This window comes from Amphiura filiformis, chromosome 15, assembly GCF_039555335.1.
Source record: "Amphiura filiformis chromosome 15, Afil_fr2py, whole genome shotgun sequence".
Lineage (NCBI taxonomy): Eukaryota > Metazoa > Echinodermata > Ophiuroidea > Amphilepidida > Amphiuridae > Amphiura > Amphiura filiformis.
Genome location: NC_092642.1, coordinates 50,102,668 through 50,127,621, shown reverse-complemented (window position 1 = coordinate 50,127,621; position 24,954 = coordinate 50,102,668). Strand labels below are relative to the sequence as shown.

The following is a 24,954-nucleotide window of genomic DNA, read 5'->3' as shown; positions in this document are numbered from 1 at the left end:
TGCTTTCTGCACTGAACTCTAAAAATCTGTCGAGTATAGGAGCTATTTGGAGTTGATGGTACCTATTGAAAACTAATTTAAAGTATAGCATTATATCAAATCCATAACTAGAACCTTCAAAGCATATTTTGGAAACCCGTACTTTTTGAGTTGTGACAAAATTAGCTTCGGGCCAAGTCAGATGATTGAATCCTTGTAAGTCGGTCACCAGTACAGGTCCTATTTTAAAATGCTGTAAAGTAAACCCTAAGTATTCCACGCGATGTCTCTTAAGAGAAGAGAAATAGTCAAAGGTATCTTGCTCTATCTCGGACATCACACAATAAAAAGTCGTAGGCGGTACCATTTGTTCCATTTGGATTGTCATGGATAACAATAACAAAATGTTACTGCAATCCTATATTTCATATAGAGCTGCATACCTTTTTGATGAAGACATGTATCTTGGAAAGGGCTCGCAACGTGCACAGCAACAACACCAATATTTCCTAAAACGAAATTCAACTGTTTTTATTTTCAGAGAGTACTTAAATAGGATGGACCAGAAAATCAAATCTACCAATTACGAAACTGTAATAAACATAATTAAGCACTATATACCGGTCACGCTTCCCAATATCGAAATCAACGTATGTTCAATTACTAAGCAAACATGCCCAACTAGAAAGGTGAAACTCTTCACGAACAATAATTACCAAAATGATGCAGAATATAAGTTTGTTGAGACTCTTTATATTGGATTACCTGAATTAGACACAGTCAATTTCATGTGGTTGTTGTATAATTATAATTTATTTATAGATTTTCACATATACAATCACGCCAGTCCAAAAGATATTTGTGACATTGTTTCTAGGAGCTTCGATCATGTGGAAGGGGTGTTGAAAGCGATGTGATTTAATTGTGTGTGTGGTGTTAGCGAATAATTACAATAACATTTTTTGAAAACATTTAAAAAATATTGTTGTAGTGTGTTTTTATACAAAACGTTTTAACATTTTAATGTTATTAAAACGTTTTTACCTAAACCAAAAGCCAAAATATAACTAATTTAAAACGTTTTTAAAACGTTTTTGTGTTTGCTGGGAAGTGAGGTGAAAAGAGCTTTCTAGGGAAAACTATGATAAGGAAAGTTAGCCATATTTGTCATGTACAATAACAGCCAATAAGAATTTTACTTCAGGAAGGCAGTATGTGTTACCTTTATGACAGTAAAAATATTTCAACAACAATCACGGATAGAAAATTTCCCCTGTCAAGCTTTATTAAAATACAGAAACACATGAAACAACAAAACACAAGTACAAATGATACAATGTCATTTGATATTAAAACAAAATCATCAGATTAAGTAAAGTAAAAATGCATAGTTCTCTCAACGTTAAACCAAAACACCAAATCCTGACGCATCAGGCATTGTAGATATCAGTATATCAGGTTTACTAAACCATTCTTTTTCATTACTAATTTGCTTTGAAATTGTTCAAATTGATGCTGGATATTCAAATTAAGCAAAAGTTGACTCACGCGTGTATTGGCCCAATAAGGACTTAAAATAGTAATTGTTAAGTCATGTACATTACTTAAGGGTTTCAATGTATTACAATTAAATGATGAACAATCCATAAATTTAATGCTCTTTAGAAATAAACAATTTTTAACCAATACCTCCATTGTCTCACGGTCCAATGCACAGTTTAGTAATGTTAACTCCTGTAACTTTACCATTTCACCTAATATTCGATATATCCACGATCTACACTTCTTCAGGTCAAAACGGTTTAAGTGCAGGGAAGTTACGCTAGAAGTGTTCTGTAAATGTGGCCACACTTTTGCTACCTTTGTAGATAGACAAGGTCTTAGTTTCAAATATATCTTAGACGGGCTGATAACACAATTTCCCAATTTTAACAAGTCTGACGTGGACAAACTAACCACATAATTTGTGTTATTTGCCAAACTCCATACATATCTGCAGCTATCGAAAGTTAGAGCTTTCAGCTTTAGATTCGTTTCTGAAATGTAATCCGTTATACCGAACTGAAATACGCATCTGGTAAAATGCATGCTGTGTACGTTTGTTTTAGTCAGAAATAGCATAAAATCAAACGAAATACATGTTCGGCTGATGTAAATATGTTGCAGATTTGTGAATACACATTCATCAGTGACAATCACACGTGTGATATACGGATATGTGTCCAGAATTTTGGTATTTGGTTCAAATGAAATCTCCTTCAAAGTAGATGGGAATTTACTAAATTCCAATTCAAATTCTTCGTTTGAAATAACACATGACTCTAATGCAGGGCATGTGCTTTTAAGTGTAGCTGATATCTTGTGGTTGAACAGTGGAAGCAAGATATTTTTGGTATGTGATCCACAATACTTTCTTAAAATGAAAGTTAACAATCCTTGCTTCCACGTATAGTTGGTTAAATCCACTGTTTGCCACAAGTGTTTGGAGTACACAAGTTGCTTCCATAGTTTGCATACTGATGTAATGATTATAAGATCTAATGGCTCTAGTTTGGAAAATATTTCAATCAGTGAATATTCATCTAGTAGATCCATTTGTTACTCTCAGCTGGCGGACACGTGTGTTATAAAGTAGCTAGCTATAATGTGAGCAACGTTGTGTATTTGTCATATATATTTATACGTTCCAACATTTTGAGCACAAACCATGTGCCAACAGCGACATAAACACATACAACGACAATGATAGCAACTCATAGTAGTTCAATAAACATCAATATTTCTGTAACCACTTTGTTCTAGATGGCGGGTCAGTATCAAGCATTTAATAGCTCTTTAACATCAGAAAACATTACCAATATATCTTCTTCAAGCACCTTATCAGCGAAAAACTTGTATACATATGGGGAGCGAATTACTGTCGCGAGCTTGTGGGCTTGTATCTCACTGCTTGGAATAACTGGGAACACATTGGTTGTACTCGCTGTACTATTGTCGCGAAAGCTTAGAACAACTACAAATGTGTTTGTTGTTAACTTAGCCATTGCCGATTTTCTGACTAGCATTTTTCTGACCGGGAGCGTCGTTGCACTACTTGGGAAAGACGGATGGCCGATACCAAAAGCAGAATGGTTATGCCCCGCAGGAGGATTCATGATATTTCTCTGTACTGGTGTAAGTCTGTACAATCTTGCAGCTATAGCGTTGCACAGGTTTGTCCTCATCACTCAACCATATGAAACATACAGGAAGATATACACACCCATCAATATTGCATTTGTCGCTGCTCTTATTTGGATCATCCCAGTGACTATTTTCATTTCGTTACCTCTTGCTGGTATTGGTGGATTCGGTTACGATAAACATCATTACACATGCAGCGATCTCGACCATCGTCCCAAAAATAAAATTTTCCAACTTGCTCAGACCATTATGTTTTACCCTGTCCCTCTAATCACCATTGTGCTTAGCTACGTGTTTGTTTTCCTACACATGAAGCGACACTTTCGCCTACAAAGAATGCACGAACTTTCGGAACAGAAAACAGCATCATCTTTATCAAATATATCCAGCCACTCAGTAAGCGTCATCACAAACACCACTACTGATTCACAAAACTTACACGACCAGAAGTCATCGCCAAAACACGACACTGAACCTACCACTCGATCTAAACGTATCGATGAACTGGAAGTGGAGATCACCAAGAATTTATTTCTGGTGGTGTGCAGTTTCTTTCTATTTTTCTCGCCATACTGCATCGCTCTATTCATCACAGGTAGCGACTATCTATTGTTGTATTTGGGGACCTGCATTCTTGCTAATTCGACGATTAACCCTGTGATTTATTGGAGGAGACACCCGCAGTTTAAAGTTGTGCTTATGCTTATGATGCGATGTCGATATGCGGAGATTCCGGAACCGTCGGAGATACTGAAAAGATTTCTTTCCCATACATAAATTAAAGTATAGTTAGGCATGCCTAAATTAATGCAATACAATAACGGTTATACATGTATAGACCCGACGTTTTAATCACTGAAAATGACCAAGTTGTACATAGGAAAATATTTTTTGATGGTTTGAAACGGTATGGTTTCTTTCATTATGACATTTTGAAATTGAAACTGGTGGGAAGTGATTTATGTTTAATATTCAGAATAAAAACACCTTGTACTATATGTTTCTAAATATATAAAAGAAAAGCTATATTACTACCTTCACTTCACTTGATTATTTATTATTTGCTTGGACCTTATGATCAACACTTACTTAACAATAGAGCAATATTTCTTGTTTCATTATATTTACAGTAATAAAAAATAATATTGAGAAATGGATTATGTTCTTGTAAAGTCTTCCGACGAATCCGTTGCGCTTATATTTTTCGTTGTCAATGTCGTCTCTTCCGAAACCATATCCACTTGTGGAGAACCAAATGATCTGCCCTCTTTACATTTAAGGGGATCAAAGCTGAGGGACACTATGGTGGAATTTCGTGATCCCTTAATGTATAGTTCTACTGTACTGTTCTTTCCCAGCACAGGATCAACAAATATCACGGTTAGAGGGAATCTTGATTTAAGGATGAAAATATCCATGAATTATCTTTGCCTTCGCTCTCTCTTTAGCCCCTTTGCTGGCACTGATGGGAGTGGGATTTTTATAAATAATATCAATTACTCGGGTAGACTCTACGGAATTACTAATCCAGAGGAAACTGCAATGAACCTTTCTAAGTTTCACTTCGGTACGGTGCATAGCAACGACAAGTTTCCAGCTATAAAAATAATTGTAAAAAGTGATTATGAATCGGAACCTAAACGGTTTCAATTATTCTCGCCTTCCTTTAGCATAAATACACAACAACAGGACCAAAACACATTGCTGGAAACTGGTGGCAAACTACTTGAAATTGTAATGCAACACGCTAAAATAAATACAGATATTAATAAAACTTGTGTCGGTCGTGAGCTTGGTTTAGGAAGACGCTTACGACCAAAGGAATATGAATATTATCATAGCTCTATGTTGTGAGTGACTAGCAGAGAAACTGTGAACACAAAATTACTGTTCGCCTAACTGCTCAACGACTTTATTGTATAGATAAACCAGTTTTGCCGTAAATAAATTTTAAGAAAAAGTGTCCTTTGTTAAACTTTGCTTTGTTTTGCTTTAGCTGCTTGAATCACATTGTCTCCATTTGTTTTTGTTTACGAAAGCCAGTGGACAGTAAATGCAATTTTCTGGTACGTACGACATTCGTTGATCCAATTTGTACAATTCAGCATTTAGCAATGGGGTAATATTGAACAAGGTGCCTTTCGTTGTGTCGTCATGACCTGCACCGACAAAACGTAAATATTCAATGGTACCTGTTTCTTCACAAAACAATTCGTCAATCGATGTTTCCAAAATCTCTTTGACATTTAATCTGTAGATGATGTTTCCGGCAGGCACTGTAGCAGAACAATTTTCAATTGAAAAATTTGCTTCCTAAATATGTTTGCGTTTAAATCGACACCGCACACAATATTACCAAAAACAGCAACCACACTGCTGGCGTCTTCAAAACTAATGATTTGACGTGTCAACGCATGTTTGGCCAACTCATGATCAGAAAGCACATAATCATCCTTGTGAGGCACGAGATTAAGTTGCCTGAAGTCTTTCAAATCGTGAGAGTAGAATAATAACCTCAGTACATTACCGCGACAGGCAAAAAACATGCATAGTTCATTGTTATAGGCACATGAAATATGCACATGCTTGCTATCATGACAGACGTCTTGCAAAACTGGTGGCAAATCTACCGGGCGCCATTTCACGTGCTTCAAGTTTTTGCTGATTGTGGCATATTCTAAAATAACTTTTGATCGACTCAATTGAGGACACGTAAAGCTTATCACCCACAAGGGATACGTCAAAAATTGCACTTCTAAAGGTTGTAGGTCCTTTGAAAGCAACCAATGCATTTGACAGAGAGTGGTACATGTAGCATCTCATTTTCTTTTTACCGAAGTCAGCCGTGACTATAAAAACTGCATCATCTCGCACGGCAAATCTCGTCTCAATTCCAAAACTAACTGTTTGTGGCAGATCGACGTAGGTAACTGCTTCAATTTTATTATAATTTTCAATTCGGCGTAAAAGCGACAGATTTTTGAACAATAGTGGGCTTGCTATGTTTGCAACCTTGTTTTTACTAACAGCGCTTGCCAGAGAAACTGGATCCACGCAATTACCAATGCATGCAATTTGATATTGTCTGTTTCTAGCTCCGTTTGATTTATCTAGTAAATGCGTACAAAAGATGTTTTTCAAATCAGCTTGTGCATTCTTAAGTTCTTTAAAGAATGACTTCTCCAGACGAAATATCCATTTTGGTATCATTTCCGTCGCATGTTCAACGTTTAACAATATTGGTCTGACGCACCTAAGGGCACGTTTGATGATTTCGCCACCGATGTGAGGTTGGTGAAACTTAATCCATTGCAGAATTGCGTGCAAAATATTGTATTCGCTATGTTCTTTGATACCATGGGCAGTATTTTCGTCTTTGATATTAGCCAGTCCTTCATCACGTCCAATATGGTTTTCTGATTTAAACCAAGACTCGATATCTGATATGTCGATTAAATTTAAGTGGGCTATGAAATTTATTTTGGAAAATCTATCGCATATACGGCAATCAAGTATCTGAGTTAAATAGACGAGCTTGTTTGCAACAGCCCATTTCAATGTCGGCACCACTTGCGAGTCGGGTGTAATCAGATTGATTCGTTCACTCAGAAATCTTATGGTGCTGTAGTCGTCAACTTTTCCTGCTATGATAAGTGCTTCGTTGAGCAGTGTTGCAGATGTGAGTCGTTGGATTAAAGTGCTATCCTTTGTCTTGATGTAACGTACTACTAATTTAACCGCATCATATCTGTTATTTGTCAAGTCAATTTTTGGTATGCGTGATCCTTCTAAATTAGATGAACTTGTTCTCGAAACTGACAAAGGCATGATTTCTACAGATTTGCTCTCTCTTCTTTATACAAGATTTGTATAAATTCGGAAAAAAGGGGAAAGCGTCTCGGACACAAGTTTTGTCCACATGCTGTATAATCAACCCGCCTGTGGGCCATAATTTGTTACAAAAAAAGGTTGCACTGCCAAAATGCAAAGAGGAGAGAGGATAGATGTCACACGTGTAAAATACTCGGGTTCCTTTGCATGCTAATATTGATACAAGCCTTTTTATCAGCTTCTTCACCTGAGAAATCAAACATTAGAGATCCTACGTCATAAAACACGCATGGTTTGGGCACACTCTCTGTTTCATCCTCGACAAATCTACACATTTCTGCCGCCGTCCTTTTCCTATCATCAACACATGATACCAACATTGGAAAAGGGTACGATGTAGGGACATTATTATCAAAGATGGAATGTTCCGTTTTTCTCATCCCAACCGCGAAACGAACTAAACAGCCTCGTATCCCTTGTGTTAGTCTGTCCTCTGATGATCGATTAATGTACATCTTCCCGCTTGTTTGTATGGTAAGAATTGGATACTTATCTGCCTGACGACTCAGTAAAAAGCCTAAAGGGCGAAAAAAAAAAAAAAAAAGTTTTGGAGTGGTTAAAGTCCGTAATAAACTCGTGAAGGAATTACTAATCTCAAATTTATCATTGCTGGTTGAATTAGCAATGGCGTCGTTGATCATTCTTTGTAATCCATTCAAATTTATAACGTACTGAATGGATGCTTCTTCATCATTAGTTGCGTAATGCCCATGGCCGTTGTACAATAACATAAAGTCACCCTGTTGACATGTTTCTATCACATTTTGTCCAAAAACATTGTGATGGACAAATATATCACGAGTGCTTGCTTCATTTAGGTACAACTTTTGCCTCGCGGCGTCTAGGTCCAACATAGAATGATTTTCCCAAGGCAAAATCTGTGTCCTCATACCTTCTGCTACCAACATATTTTGAATAGGAATCCATCTTAATTTCTTTACGGTTTCGCCAATAGTTTCCGATAAATCTAATAGATCTCGTTTAGCCATTCCGGTACTTTAATTTATGTAGAGCCAAGAGCAGATATTGTTTGAATCTAAAACTAAAACATTTTAGACCGGGGGGAAAAATACACAAGCTAAAGTGAAATCAGCCTCTGTGCCATCGCTAATACACAATACTTGAAGTGATCAGAAAAAGTGTATACAGGAATTTTATTCTTGCAAGAATGGACATTATGGGAGACAGGAACGAAATAAATCTCTTAAATGAAGACTGCTTACTGCACATTTTTCGGTACTTGTCATTTACCGATAAGTTTATTTGTACTTTAGTTTGTAGAATGTGGCGCAGGATTTTGACTGATTTGCCTTCCGTATGGAAGTGTAGTGACATTTACATTTTGGATAATCAGATGGCTGAGTGTTTGAGTACTTTTAATGCTTTTAAGAATAACCCTTTTACGCAGGGAATATTTGCAGAATGTGCGGTAATAGCTTTAAATGCCCACGGAATAAGGACTTTACGGAGTTCTGTAAATTTATTCAAGCTACCTGTTCGGGTAAGAACTTATATTGGAAACCGTTATCCGTCCATTGACTTTTCAGGTACACCTATGGACTTTTGGGGTTATCCTGTTTTGAATCGTTTGCGAGATTTGAAATATTACACAGCACATTTACATAATCACATGACAACATGCAATTGCGGCGCTGACACATACGTATTTTGTAAAATATATTGTATGAGACATTTTGGTCGTAGTTGCGAGAAACAAATGCTGATGTACCTTTAGATTTCTTCGTCATTGATAGACACATTTTAGAAAATCAATCGTGCATTTGTCATCATTAACAGGTTTACGTATTAGCATTATAAATGAACCATAAAGTAAAGCATAGACAATTATAACTATCGTATACAATCATGTTGTTGTATTTATAGTGTTTTGCACATTCACGTTTCACGCATTACATCACAAATGGCAACATCTTGTGGGTTTAGATTTTGCAATTGTTCAAGAGATTACAAGTTTGATACACATTTATCGAATGCGTTGACTACATGCAAATGGAATCTGGACTCTGAGAGCATAAAATCAGAATGCCCGAACCTGTATCTGGCAATCAATTCCGAACTCTTTTTGGACAACAAAATCCCCCGCTTCATATCCTTATAGGGATTCGACCTTCTTTGCGGTTTTTTCAACGAGAAAAAGATCTCCATCAATTCTAATGTTGACGCCTTGGCATTTTTAACAGTTGCTGCGTATTTCAAACCGATTAACTTGGATTTACCTTTAAGTTCTTTGGTTGGTATGTACTTGTTCGAAGGTGAATGCAGATCTGCGACTAATTACGTGTCGGAACTGGCGGAAGTATTAATCCTTTTTAGCGACTACTTTACCAGAACATTGCAAAATTATTGCAACTCTTTGTTACTTTTTTTGGATTGCTTTGCAGCTATTACAATCATTAAGTCAGCATGTTTCGATTTTATTTCAAACTTTTCCTATGAATTTTTGGATTATTTGGTGCAAAAGACGGCATCAAGTAATTCGGGTTTGAAGTACGTCCTGGTTTTGTCTTGGATTAAGAGGACTAATATTACACTCTTGAATCGAAAAAGGCAGAATTTAAAAGTAGCACTCGTAGATCAACTTGTAGCTTCCTTAGAAAAGATTGGCAGAATGACACGAGATCTGATAGAGTTAAATGCAGGAAGGAAATTGAACAGGTCCTATCGGAAAGCGGCGGAGGACATTTGTCATTGCTGCTACCTCTTTTCACTGCAAGCGACATAGGTACATCAACGAACAAAACCTATGAGGATGAGAAATTCATACTGTGTCTGAAAAAGGTGTACTGCGTGTATTTCATCCTTTGATAAAGTCGGTTAAGATTTTAGCCATTCCCAGTCCTTCTTTTTTGTCACATCTGAAACCATGAGAATAGCGATTAATCGCACCGAAAAATGTGTTTACACTGTTTTAGATGAATCAGTTATGAGCATTTGTTTCGAAAAGTACCCATTTAGTTCACAAGTATGGAAAAAAGTCGCAGATTTTCCGGACGGCACGTGTAGAAGAGGGCAAAATATGACGTACAGACAGGATGCTTTATTTTTTGCCGGTGGAGGGGTGGCGGAGAGTGTAATACTGGTTTATATTTTACAGCAAAATGTATGGAAATCAGTTCAAATACCAAAAATATTTGATACGAACATGATTGTGTGTGACATATGTTCATCAAGAAACGGTCAAATTTATCTGGCAGGTAATGTTTTTGTGGATAATGAATTTCGGCTCTGCTTTCAGAGCATGACTTGGAGTTCGGGCGAACTATTACCTGCCAAAATGTCTTTTTATACCTTGGATACAATTGCTGGTTATTGCTCAGACATCAGACTGGTGTTTAATGATACGGAAAATAGGTTGATGTGTGCCGGAACACTGTATAAAGACGGCGTTACCACATCTTTCATCTACATATTAGACACAAGAATAAGAAGTTCTAATTTGTACGACATTGCTTGGAAAAACGGTAGATTCGTTCGTCCTCTTTGTAAACTGAACTTAAATGCAACGGAACTGCAGGTATTTGCTAACGATGACAAAATATACCACTCACCAGTGTTAATGAAAAGAAAGCGGTCATGTTTTCAAGTTAAGTGTGAACCATCGTCAGTGAAAAAATAGTTTCGTCAGGATGCGAGGAACGTGCAAAATCAAGTCTTTGTTGCGATGAGTATATGGAACAAACGGCAGATTTTGATATTTTTGAACTGCCATTGTATGGTATGTTCTGGCTGGCATAGTGACGTATCAAATGACGTAACGCTACACAGACCTATATACTTTAAAAGAATTTAAATAAGGTAATACACACCATACTTTGTCTGTCGCCATGAAAGGTGCGTGGGAAAAGCATTCGCTGTCCAAGAAGCAGCTAAAGGCGTGTGAAGATTATGTTGATGGGCTGAGAATATCATCCGTGGAACAACACAGTATTGAGCAGAAAACCTTGGGACAATCTGATAATGCCGATTGGTTCAATTGCAGAAGAGGCAGAATAACTGCTTCGCTTTTCGGTGTCATACGAAACCGGAGAGAAAACACACCATGTACATCGATTCTGAAAACTGTAATTATGCGTAATACTGGTGGCCAGACCTACTACATGAAAATGGGATTGGAGTTGGAAGAAAAGGCTGCTAACAGGTACCTTCAGGTCAATGCAAAAGAATCGTATGAACTGTTGCATGCTGGCTTAAGAGTTCCTACTTATGCCCCTTACCTAGGTGCTAGCGTTGATCGCCTAATAAGCGACAAATATACAAGACGTATCATTGGATGTGTTGAAATAAAAAATGTCTTTGATGAAAAGGAAATGTCGTTAAAGGACATAGCTGTAAAGAGAGGAAAGACATTTTTTCTTCAGGGTGTTAAAGGGGGTGGATTTACGCTTCGCAAATCTCACAAATATTACGCTCAGATCCAAGGACAGATGGCACTGTGGAATGTTTCGTTCTGTGACTTTGTTGTTTATTTTGAGAAGGTGAATGAGATTTTCGTTGAGCGTGTACATTTTTCAGAAATATATTGGAAAGATTTATTTGCCAAGCTTAGAAAATATTACATTCGGCACATAGCTCCAGAGATGCATGAAATGGATGAGGAGAAATGTCACGTATGCATATCTTGTCCAAAGCGGGCAGGAAAAGAGGTTCCCCAAAAGATGCTGAAAGTGATTAGGCATAATGTCCTTTAATAAAATTTAAAAAGAAGCTCACTGCGCCCTCTTGGTTTTGTGACAGTAAAGATTATATTATAAATATAAAATAACAGAAGAGATAATCACACATTTAATGTTTTCGCTTCTAAAGCACACCTGATCTATACCTATAGGGCCTAAAAGATTTCGGTAATTTTTACAAATGGCAGCTATTACCGACTTGGAATTGCTAGCATTAGCCCAAAAGGTAAATAGTGAGTTCTTTAAACTCTTCCTTGCTTTGCATTTACCAAGCAGCGTTATTGAAAATGAGATAAGTAAAACGTCTAAATATTTTCAAATATTTGAGGATCTAGATGTAAACCAAAACAAGAAAACGATTACAATATTTAATTTACTTACCAAGTGGTCAAATGATAATGCATATGATGACAGGGCACTGCTGAACAAGAAACTGTCGCAAGCTTTGCGTTTCGCTGGTCGTGTGGACCTAGCTAGATGGGTGGAAAGTGACCTTAATGGAATGTTTGAAATATCATGTTGAAAGTTAATTTATGATTTCTAAATATAATTAGAGTGATCAAGTAGAACATGTTTAGACTTGGCGGATCGTCATTTATTTCTCTGTCCTTGTGGTTCTTTTAGTTTATAATTTTATTCTTTTTATCAATCCACAATGTATATACTTTGCATGATGTGTTTCACCGTGCAGCTTAAATCATTTTGAAGTGAATTAAGTCAATGTTATAAAAGAGGGTTTGAAAAAATTAAATGTATACAATATTGTGATTATTAAAATGACAATTGAAAGATAATTATAGAACTGGAAATTGATTCGTGGGTGTTGTTAGCCTATCAGATGAAAAAGTTGTTCATTTAATGAAATATATAACATAGACGTATACTTATATGTATTTGTATTGTTTTCATTTTAATATAATAAATCATCGATGACAGACCACTTGCATAAAAGTGTGGTTTGTAGGTACAATCTTTCAGTGTTCCATTCGACCAGTAACCTGGCAGTACCTCCCCAAGAAACCAATCGACGTACAAAAATATGGGTTCTACGAATCACCTAGCTTTTAGCAACGGGCGAAAGTTACAAGAAGAAAATGAAACCAAATGGCTCGAAGAAATAGAGATTGGAAGACAAAAACATGTACTAAAACAATTTCTACACTGCATAATTGGTGACGAGCTGGAACGATCGTCAGGTGCTTTGATTAAGACACATTGTAACGGATGTATCACTGACCATCCCAGCCAATCACAACACATTTGCATGTATCTAGAGGAAGAAGACCCACTGTGGGATATTGTTTTTGAAGAAGCATTACCCAAACTTGATTTGAACTACATTAATGCTATATGGTTGGAGGTTGCTAATATTCAAAAAATTAGACGCCAACTTGGTTGATTTTGAGGAAAATACCACGGCATCCGTGGCAAGGTGGAAAGATAAAGATTATCGGAATGGAAAGGGCAGCGAAAACGGGCCTTTTCTAATGCGGTGTTTTCGAAAGATACAGTATTCCTCCCAAGAAAGGATGTATACAAAAGCAGAAGTAGTAAACCAAGCTAGGGAAAATGTGGAGAAACAGCGCTATGGTCATAAGTAATAGACAATGTAGAGATGTAGAAAGAAAATGAATAACCATATGAAATCTGCTTTGCAGATCAAAGATTAAAAAAAAAAAAAAAAAAAAACTTTATATCACTAAAAAAAAATGTTTTGGGTGAAGGGTATTGATAGCATGAAATATGAAAATGTAACTTATTGTACGAAAATAAAATACAAGGAAACTAACATAAATAAATCTGCGCCATTGTCATTTCTTGATAAGTGTTTGATTTGAGATTTTCGTTGAGCTTGGCAAGTTTTCAGAAGTGTAGTGTGTATTATTCGAAAAAACTCTTATTACTTCCTCTCAGATGGTACCATCGTGACAAAAGCACAGGTGATAAATCAAGTTAGGGAGAAGCAATTGAAAGGCTACATATTTATGTTAAAAAGCTTTGCAAATGTATATAATATTACACAACAAATAATAAGGACCTCCCTCATGTTTTTTTTACTTGGCCATAATAATTACGAAACTCTTAAGGCTTATCAATTACATCGCTCATAAAGTCTGCAAATTGCAGAAATTTATCTCGTGCTTCTTTGCTGCCAGCTATGGAAAACATGTGACTGATGCTTTTCTCAATTCATAATCAGCATTATTTCTTGCTGCGCTGCCCCAAGCCAGAGGTGATATTCTACAGCAATAATTGTGGTCTGGTAAAAGTTCACAGCGTATTGGCGAATGTCTAATTACAAAACGGCCTTCTAATTTACCGTCGAAAGAGAATAAATTACATGATTTCAACCCATTATATTTCCACAAGGCTACCTTTCTATAGGTATATTTGGCTGGAGAAAGCCAGCATCCGTCTTCTGTTCTAATTTACAGGCGTCAAAGGTTTTTATCATTTTAGCTAATAGTTTATCTGGATTTTCGCCTGTTTGAAGACCAACGCAATTCACATTAATGACATCCAACTGTTTACTAAAGTACGGTGAAAATTTGTTCCGCAGAAATGCTGAAAGTCCTGTACAATTTGAGTTGAGACTTGTGTACAATGTTGCCTGGACGTTTTGGCTCGTATCTTCGTGTAACACGGTACCAGATTTTAAGTTAATTGCCTCTGTTATTAAATCAAAATTGAAAATACGCCAACAGTTATTTGTGGTGTTTGTATTCCTCACCAATGCATCGTACTTTTGGCTAGCTTCTTTTAAACTGAGTTTTTTTTTAGGACAGTCAACATTCCTTTCATCGTAGATGTGAATCAAAGGTGTCCATGTCATTTTAAGTTTTATGTCATTATTTTCTAAACTTTCAAAGGCGTATACTGTTGGTGGACTTGATCGACCTAAAAGACCCATGTGTGTTCCTCTCACAGCTGATATTTTGGTAAATAAAACTTTTGGCCACTGCTGCTTGCTTTCCATTTGTTCAAATTCCCAATCTTGTACCGATGTTTCTGTATTAGGGAGTAAGCTGTCCCATTCGTCACAACCAGCAACAGCTGGTTTTACCTCACAGCGTTCTGTTACTGCAAGAGAATTTCTGATACGTTGTATCAAATTGTCATATTCATAATCACTCTCTTCAATAACCTGAGTGGTGCTGTGATTTCCGTTCGTTGAATTTGGATCCATTTTGATTAAATAATCAATTTTGATACGATGTCTTTTACTTTGAAAATAAACATACCTTTAAAATTCAGAAGGCACTTAAGTTGTTCCAATGATTGCGATTTTCATAAATTGAAACCAATTTTAACCGTTTGGGTTTCAAAAAATTGCAACGAAAGTACATCTAAAATTATGATGCAACACCTTAAAATGTGTACCTTCCGTGTTTCACCTTCAAAACACACTTAACTGCAGTACTCAAACATACCGCAATACGTTACTTGCCCATGTCGGTGAAGAATATACCAGCTAGAACATTACAAACCTTGCAATGTATTAGCTTGGATACGGTCAAATTTGGCAACCTACAACAGTCCATGGATCACATGAAACAACACACGTGTTACAAGTCAATTTATGAAGTTATACCTATAATTAATGTCCAAAATAATGTAACTAGTTATTTTGATATAAGAGAAATATCAGGCGAACTTGAAGAAGCCTTATGCAGCTTAGGTGATTATGACGATTTACACGTTTATTTAGTGAGTGCTAACCGATGGCGCAGCGACAAACCGTGGCACTATGGTTTGGGAGGGAACCTCAAATTACCTATACTTCCACCGGTAAAAGAGATCTGGTATCAGTAACGGTTGGCTTTGAACAACCGGGAATAGACCTATTAATGGATCGGTGTCAAATCTCTTCTGAATTTGAAAATGATCCAGGGAGTCAGATCATGCCGAAATGTAGGCCCATAAAAAATCCGCAGTTAATAATAGAGCATGTAAAGACACAAGGATGCTTTGAACAGGTCCTGAAACACGGAGGGTGGCATATAAGAGATAGCAGCAACTTCTTGTTGAGTTTCAACGCTGTGTACAGGAGACAGCATTGTTTTATCCAAGAAGTATTGATTGATGGCTTAAGAAGTTTGCGTTTTTGCATACCAGCCGTTTCATTTATATGAGCATGGCTCATTTTTTAAGTGACAAACACATTAGTACTATTGCACTATGTACATTGCTGGCATCATTGTGCATTGAAATGGTTATAGGACAAAATATTGTGTACCTGATTGACTATCATGTCGTAATAATACCTCTTTTTTCCTACTTTATTCTTAGTAATGACAACAAGATTATGAGTTATCGACATGTTTCACCACAAATTATGAATGTAACGAGGGTGATTTTGATAGCATCTGCCAATTTAAATGTACTCATAAATACTAAATACATATTTGGACCATGTGGTGTTTTTGGAGTGAAATCTCCCACCGTAAGATGTACGTCAAGTAATGCAACGATTTCTGATCCAACTGAGTGCTACAGATCGGTCCAGTACCACCTAAATCTGCAGCGAATGATACAAAAATGTCCAAATTACATTTTCTCACCATTTGCAACATTCCTATTTTACCTGCAAGTTATAATATTGCGTGTAATCCCTTGTGGTATAGTACCCGCTTTTTTACACCTGACCAAAAGCTCTACTTTTCGAACCAATAATAACTCTAACAGAACACAGAATAATATATTAAATGCTCATATCTTTAGTTTGGCATTCTGCTTCGCTAGTACTATTTTAGAACTAAGCACTGGAGCGATTTTAGTACCGGTTATTTCTAGTTTGGAGGTTATAATTCCCTTTGTAGCATCATTCATATTATATCAAAGTGTGATCATTTATAAAACAGAGGCTCTGTTCAGATTATGGGAATGTGTTTGCTTATCTCATATAGTATATGTCGTAATCGACGTTTCACATAATTTCATTTTGAATTATATTGGCTTGTGTATTATTGACGGGTCACATTCACTCTTTCAATCAGAACCCGTCATTGAAGGATCGGTAGGAAATTATATGCAAAGTGTCATCCGATCTGATGTCCAGATGTCACAAGTACATAGCTGTCCGATTAAAATGCTGGGTTATGCTATGGGGAAAACAATTATTTTAAATCAAGGGTTGAGAGCGATTATTTTACTTTCAGTTCAATTTCTTAGTGTTAAAAATAGAAAGGCCATTAAAGATGGAATTCGCATTTCATAAAAGTAGGCCTATAACATAACTAGTTATGCTCGTGGATATTGAACCAAATGGGTATTTCCATTAAATCTAGTGTAGGCCTAACTGGTCTTGCTTTCAACTTAAATCTGAAAGTCCATCGTACTATACCTTAAGAAATAAAAATAAAATTAAAAATGACTGAAAGAATCGCTGCCCATGCACAATAAGTTTATCAAGTTCTGCTCCAGGCCTATTTATTTGGACTTGCTGTGTGAAAATATTTAGAATTATTTTATGTTTAATCTGGCTAAATCTATAGCGTGGAATGTACACTGCAGACAGATTTACACGTACAATATGTATGTTATTTAAAGTATTGAAAAGCAAGAAATCAATGCCTTTGATTTAAAACCAAAGTGCGTCTTTCCTTGTGTATTTCAATATGCTATCGAAGTGAACCGGGTTAACTGCCATAGCAATGGATGAATAAATTTTTTGAACATTTTCAAAGATACTAATCTTACAGGTGCGAGTGAATAGCATTTTGGACATCTATGGTTCAATGCGTGAACGATGTAGTGCAGGGCGATCACTTCAACTCTATATATACCTGCAGTATATATATTGACTCTTCATTCTTAAACTGTCATCATGAAAGATAGCACATTCGGCCTGCCAACGTTACCTTCAAATATGGAATACAAGATACTAGACGACGATGGAATTGACGAATTCATAGCAGATATATCATGTACTGAGCGCATGTGTCCTAAAGGTCACATTACTTTTTACTTACCAAGAAACCCGGCTGGTTTTCGCCGAACGATCCATTAACAGACAATGATAATGCTAAACTGCACGATGAATTAAAGAGAAGGAATGATGGTATAGTTGAATTTGATCGTCTAATATCACAAGCATTACTTTATAGACTAGAGCTTGTGAATAGCCTGGAACTGGTGGCTTTCTACATGAAAAAAAGGGTTTCGACTGTTCAAAGGAAATATCCATCAAGAGATGCTTTCTTACTTACACCGCGTGAATACAGACAGTTGAAAGCGTATATTAAATCAAAAAGTTTGTAAAAACCGATTTAACTTTGCGAAGCAGAGTTTAACATCTTAAAAATGCGTTTAAACTGTAAAATATATTGTAGAAATTGAGTTTATTCGCATTACTGTAATGTATTTCAGATATATCTTTGTCATTTACATACAATAATACCAATATTGAATACTGAAGTCACACATTTTAAAGTTGCTCAACTTGAAGCAATTAGGGAAATATGTGACATTAAATATTAAATGCGAGAACAATGTAAGAATTGGATATTGGCTTAACTGCAACGTTCGATCTATATTTTTTCGAGTTAAACCTAAATTTGCTTCGACATTTTGCATTTAAACTAGTCACAGAATGAATAAAACTAAACTAATGCAGTTCAACACTCATTTGTTTGGCTTTAATGACCAGGATTCTGTTTTCAGTGTGGTTTAACTGGATGCGACTAGTTTCTACTGCAAACTATTTGAGCAATATTGCGTTTAATTTTGATCTGTGAACCCAAGCCACAGACCACAGTGTCTGACACAACGAAAATAAAAAGTCTGTACCATGCGAGGTAACCACAAATGTGCTAAATTTTAAGTTTTGTTTAATGTCAAAGAAAAAAAATAGGTATACAATAAAATAAAATGCACTTTACGATGGAATAATAAAACAAAAGGCGAAAAACTTCTTTAATTTTATCATGATGGTCGTATATAAGCAAACTTATATTATGTCTTTTAAAATTAAAAATAAATTGAAAACACGATGAATGTGTTTTTTTAAAAAGGTTTGTGGTGTCATGTGTGGGTAGAATGAAAATTATAATAAATGTAACATGAATTAGAAATATTTGATAGTGTTTCTATTTTTATTGCTTCACGTGTATACTGTCATTAACGATCTCTAACAAATCATAGACTTTCAGTGACACAAAGACGTACCCTCATGTTCTTGAAAATAAGATTTTATCAAAATCAGAATGGCTATTACAATAAGTTTTTATCATAAAAAAAAATCTAAATACCAGTGCTCTATAAGATAATTATTGAATGATACCAAAGTTAACACAAAGCTCAAAGTCTCTGTTAAATTGTAAATCATCATGTATGCGGTATAACTTTAGTTCAAAGGATTCACCGCTGTTCTCTCCATGCTGGGAAACAAGGTGTAAATTGGTGCAGTGGTGGCTGTATACGGATACAATAAAATTTGTGACTGTTTTTGGCAAAACGATACAATCTAGTCCATCTGATGTTTTACCAGTAAGGAAATCGTATTTCCCAGATAATGATTTACACTTTGAGTCGTTACATCTGAAATATGTTGAAGGATATTTACCAAATATTAACTCTCTCAATTTAAAATCGTTCAGTGCTGTTCTTAGCCCGATCTCCAACTGTGACCACTTGCTCTTGTCCATTGACGAAACGTCCCTTGGCAGAAAAATAACCAATTCTTCGTTCCCTGACTTACTAACGATAGTTTTCTTTGTGGTCAGAAAATCAGACGAAGTAAGGTGAAATCTCCTCTCTGAGAGTTCACGAAGGAGAGTGATATTCAATTCGATGTCTGTACTCCATTCACCAAACTCGATTTTACATGTAGGACTGAAATTACTGCATATACCATGCGCAGGTAGTTCTTTCAAAACTTGTGTCACGCTCGTAGGGGAGATATAAAACAACTTTGACTCCAGCACATTTGGGGTGTTCTCAATTTTCAATATGTACATACAATTTTCTCCACTTCCCAGACGTGTTTGTACTGAGATAGACTTGATGGTAACAATCTCTCTGCACCTTGTAGTTTCATTTAACATTTGATTAACTATGGATCTGAGGTCAAATGTACAAGTTAAAAGATTATTTTCTTTAATAAAGTGGTGCAAGGAAACGCTAAAATAGCACCGCATCTCAAATGTACTAGACTCCATTTTTGAGGGTTTGGAACAAATCTGTGAACTCAGACTGTATCTTGTGGTATGCAAACTCGCAAATATGAACAGAATGACCCACATCTAAGCCCCCTACTATATATACTCTTCTACCCTCAATTGCACAAGAACAAATCAGATTGTCTGGTTCACGTTTGGTGCAAAATAAAGAAAGAACATGTTCTAAAGGTCTGTTTTTTGGCACTGTTCTTATACCATGCAAGGAAGGTTGGCCGTCACCAAAGAAAAAGGCCATTTTTGGTAACCAGTATCGAACCCCAACATGATACTCTTGCCCGATATAAAACATTAAAAGGTCCACGTTAGAGGTAATTAACAATATACTATGCCTCCCGACTTTCTGCAGTCCTTTCAAGACAAGCTTTAAGTGCGCGAAACGTGTTCGTGCTCCTGCTTCCGTCAATGTGTGCACAACATCTAATAGGTTTAGTTTTGAATGTGATTCAGTTGACCTAACTACAAGTGTATATTTGTGAGAATTTGCAAGCCACTTGCAGTAACGAATGGTTACCTTGTCAAAACAAAATACTACCAAACTGGAGAATGTTATACACGTTTCTCTCAAATCTTCTATTAACTTGTTTACCAGCACAAGAACCAATCTTGGGCATTGTGAATCAACTAAAACGAAAATCAATTCGTTATTAGATATACCCAATATAGTATCCGTAGCCTTGGCTATAAATGAATTTTGTTCTGCATTTATACTTGACAATTCTATAATAACGTTTTTGCAAGGCCAATTTGTATCAGTTACTGGTATCAATATATTATGAGACACACAATCCAGCAAGTCGGCCATGGCATCAACTTATTGTGGTTTCTTAGTTTTTTCAACGGCGGTAGTGCTTTAGTATGCAGTGGTAATGTCTGCGTGGGGGCATTAAACGAGCTGTATGCAGCCCCATTGGATACTAATATTACGTACTATGTTCGACCTGACTTAGTTAAAATCAACTGTAGTGCATTTGAATGCTTAAAACAGTTTAACATGTGCAACGATGCTTACTCAAGAACAAGCAGAATGTTAGAGTTAAGTAAACCGCCCAACGTTCCTACACACTTGACTATAAAACCTTTGTGCACGAATATCAGACAAATTGTTCACAGAGATTTGAGTTTACCATTACAAGATTCCCTCGACATCCCAGCGTGTACCATTTTCAAGATTGCACGCCAGAATTTAAAACTGCTTGATTTCAAATTAAACAATCAAAAGTGTCTAAACACCTTTCGCCAGGTCTTTAAGGACCGGCGCGTGTTTCATACGGCTAATATCTGGTTGACTGGGTCTTATATTTCTGACGTACAACTTGACGGAATCGACACACCTTTAAGTACATATGGTGTTTATGCTTGCCCTGTAAAGCAAGAGCTACAAATAGTCATAAACGATTTGCGCTTGTACTTTAAGACAGTGACAACGATTAAGCTTGATTACATAGAAGGCACGTTAGACTTACGTAATGTTTCGTATGTGGAGACCATAGGGTCACCAGGTTTATTCAATATCACAGGTCTAGATAACAGTACTACAAAAGTTCATTTAGATTATTTATTCACACCAGCTTTCATGAAAAACACTTTAAAATCAAACCTCTCTGGTGACGGTGGAAGGTGCGGCACGCCAGTGCTTAACAAATTATTATACATTCTAATTTTATGTGTACTTTTAGGTGTAGTAAGTGAAGCCATTTACCTGTTCATTACACACTACCACAAAACAAAGTATACGTGATCTTAAACTATATTATAGTTGCACTAACTATGAATTTCACATCAACCAATACAAACATAACTGATATGATACAAAATGTTACAAAGGTGGATCAACGTAGTTCAATTTTTTGGAAATTGTTCGTGTTCATACTAATCATTTTGCTAGTTGTCGGCATCTTTGTGGAAATAATTGAGATTATACGCTTGGTAATATCTCATTTCTATCGGAGAAGACGAACCTACCCGAATGATATCCAGTTGTTTTCTATTACTTATGGACCTGTAAGTCAATCTCTGCATGCTCTTCCACCTCCTCCTCTACCTCCTCCTCGTCATCATAGGGTCTAAGGTCAACTAATATTGCGGTACAGTTGTCTGCCGGATTATGGCTAAATCTCACGACGTCGTCACACACAAATTGTTGATCCTTACCTATCGACTGTAAGGAAGTGTGTATATAATGCACAATCTCTTCATTTGTTCTCTTTGCAAACATACCATCGGACCCAACCAAAAGGTACTGGTGTTCATCTGTCTTTTTGATTACCTGTACGTCTGGTGTGCACACTACCACATTGTTTTTTTGTACCATGCATCACCTAAGGATCTCGAAATATGTAGGCCATACACCGTATCAGTGAAAATTTTGCCATCGGGTGAAACTCTGCCACCAGATCTTATAATACGATTTTTTCACCGGAGACTACGGGTTTGTGGTCTGTGGTCTGAAACAGAAGTTGGTCACCAAACAGCAAACATTTAGAGTTTCCGATATTTATAATAATGATGAAATCTTGGTTGACCAGAGCAATGCAACATGTGCAGCCGGTATCCGGGCTAACTTGTCTCATCAACTCCTCGTCAAAATTCTCAATGAATAGCCGTATTTTATCTGCGACGTTTTCCAAACTTAAGTCCACATCCTGATCCAGTGTTTTACATAGTTCCCTGGTTAGAAATTGTTGGGCGTAGACCGCAGCAGAGTAGGCTACATGACCGTCGAATATAGCGTATGCGTAGTAACCATTGTTTTTTTCCGGTGTGGCTAAGTAAAAGAAATCTGTCATTGCAGGTGTCCCATTTTGAGAGTAATGTATTCCGACCCTGGGGCACTGCATCTTGTCTTGTAACTTGAGGATGTTGTTGCGCCGAGGAAATGCAAAGAGAGAATGTATGTCGGCAGACTAGACTACCCTTATTTTATATACAAGGCCTGCTGGATCTCGGCTTTATTGTAACACTGTTTTAATTTTCATGAATAAACATTAGTATTATAAAAATCAATTTTCCAATTTTCGATGCGTGTTTTATTGCAGCTTTTCATGATGGAGTCTTAGTTTTAAAATTGTATTGATTAGCATCAGTAACTAAATTAATTCAAACTTAAGTTGTGTAGCCTATTTTACAATACATTATAACATGTATAAATAAATACAAATAGTTGAAATTATCATCCATTTATATTTTCAAAACACTAAGTCAGATTGTTTATGCGTTGTAGACATTCCTGCGCTGTTGGCCTTTCTGTATAATCGAAGTCAAACATGTTGTTTAACATGTCGATGATCACATCGCTACCAGCATTAACGTAGGCTTTCAGGTTATTTGCAGTGGAATACTTATTTCTTAAATGTTCGAATTCTATGTCTGGAAATAGCCTATCGAGCTTCGTCGGTACCCCCAGGACTTTGTAATGTGCATGCAAAAGCTTCTTCTCAGTGGTTGATAGGAACAGAGGCGTCCTTGTAAACATCTCAGCAAATATAGCGGCAACACTCCATATGTCTATTTGCAAGCTGTATTGGCCTAACGGGCGTGCTAAAACTACTTCAGGTGCGCGGTAGTATATGGTTTGGACAGGTGTTGAATGTCGTGTCTCAATCGCGTTATGCAATTTCGCCATTCCAAAATCACCTATCTTTACCACGTTGGGTGAAGTAAACAGAATATTTTCAGGTTTCAAATCTCTGTGACTAACGTTTCGTCGGTGTAAATAATCCACCCCGTTTAGGATCTGTCCGATGACACCGATTATCTGAGCATGGTTCAAGCTGTTTTTACGTATAAGATGTCTAAGGTCTGTTTGCATATGTTCCATCACGATGCAAAATTTACCATCGCAAATTCCTGTTTTCACAAAACTGACAATATTATCGTGATGCAAGGTAGAGAGTAGCAAAACTTCTGTTATTGCAGATTCATTTAGGCCATATTTATCGAAGTTGAATAGTTTGACAGCAACTACCTGATTTCCTTGTTTAGCTCTATAAACAGTCCCATAAGCACCGGCCCCAATCTCATTCAATACCACTATAGGCTTGTTTTGTGTCATTTTTAAAGTATTATGCTGTATCTTTGATAACCTACATATAACAAACCAGTGTGTTCTGCTTAGCCCACATTCCTTATTAAAGGCGATGTTGTCGAACGTCAGGTCACTGCAGAATATGCAAATAAGGTGTTATTTAAAGCAACATCACAGACCAGCCCACCGCATCGACCTGCCACCGCTCGCTAGCGACTGATATAGAAACTCCAGGCTAAAAATAGGATGAAAGCGCTGGCCAAATCATCTCTAAAATTGCCAGATTTTCCTGTAAGGGTGCATTGTCCAGTAGCTTTTATAACACGACGAAAATTTCGCAATTGATTACGCAGATCGTGTAAAATATTATGATCAGGTGGATAAAGATTTACCGACACAGATTATGTCACTCCCCAACTGAATTAATCTGGCTTCCATTACAAGCTGAGCTATATGAATTAGATTTCCCTTATTTTTTGTCATTATCCCTGTTCGTTCAATTCCACCCTTACCCACTTCTTTTAAAACAACAACATTGATGTTTTCTTTGACGGCGAAATGATTTTCAATTACTTTTCCTATTAGTGATGCGTGGGCATGTGAAGTGTTACGCTCTATGGCCAGATATGCTGTGTTTTGTCGAAGAAGGGGGACTTTTTGAAAACCTTACTCATAGATTTAATGATTAATTCGTGGTGATATTCAAGTAAATCTTCCATATCATTATCTGCTAATGTGACATGATCAAGTGCCAATATCTAGAACAAATGTAAATTGATAAAAACGATCAAAACGTATTCAAACTTATTGTATAGCATGTGCATTGCGATGGATACACTTTTGATACAGAGTTTTCATCCGCAATTTCGAAACCAGAAGCATCTTACTCAATGCAAAAAATCGTTTTTCTCCTGGAAATATGCAATTGACAGGGATTATTATAATGCAGCGATACAAGATAGTCCTTATTCAAGTGCAGACGAAACAATGCTTAAATTTGGTG

At 36.5% G+C, this 24,954-nt stretch overlaps 1 protein-coding gene across 1 annotated transcript; it reads right to left on the bottom strand.

Annotated features, from left to right (window-relative positions):
- Nucleotides 1-23,120: 23,120 nt before the first annotated feature.
- On the bottom strand, nt 23,121-23,978 carry LOC140171005 (cyclin-dependent kinase 2 homolog). The gene has a single exon (XM_072194189.1). The coding sequence runs from the start codon at nt 23,976-23,978 to the stop codon at nt 23,121-23,123; it is 858 nt and encodes a 285-aa protein (XP_072050290.1).
- Nucleotides 23,979-24,954: the final 976 nt, after the last annotated feature.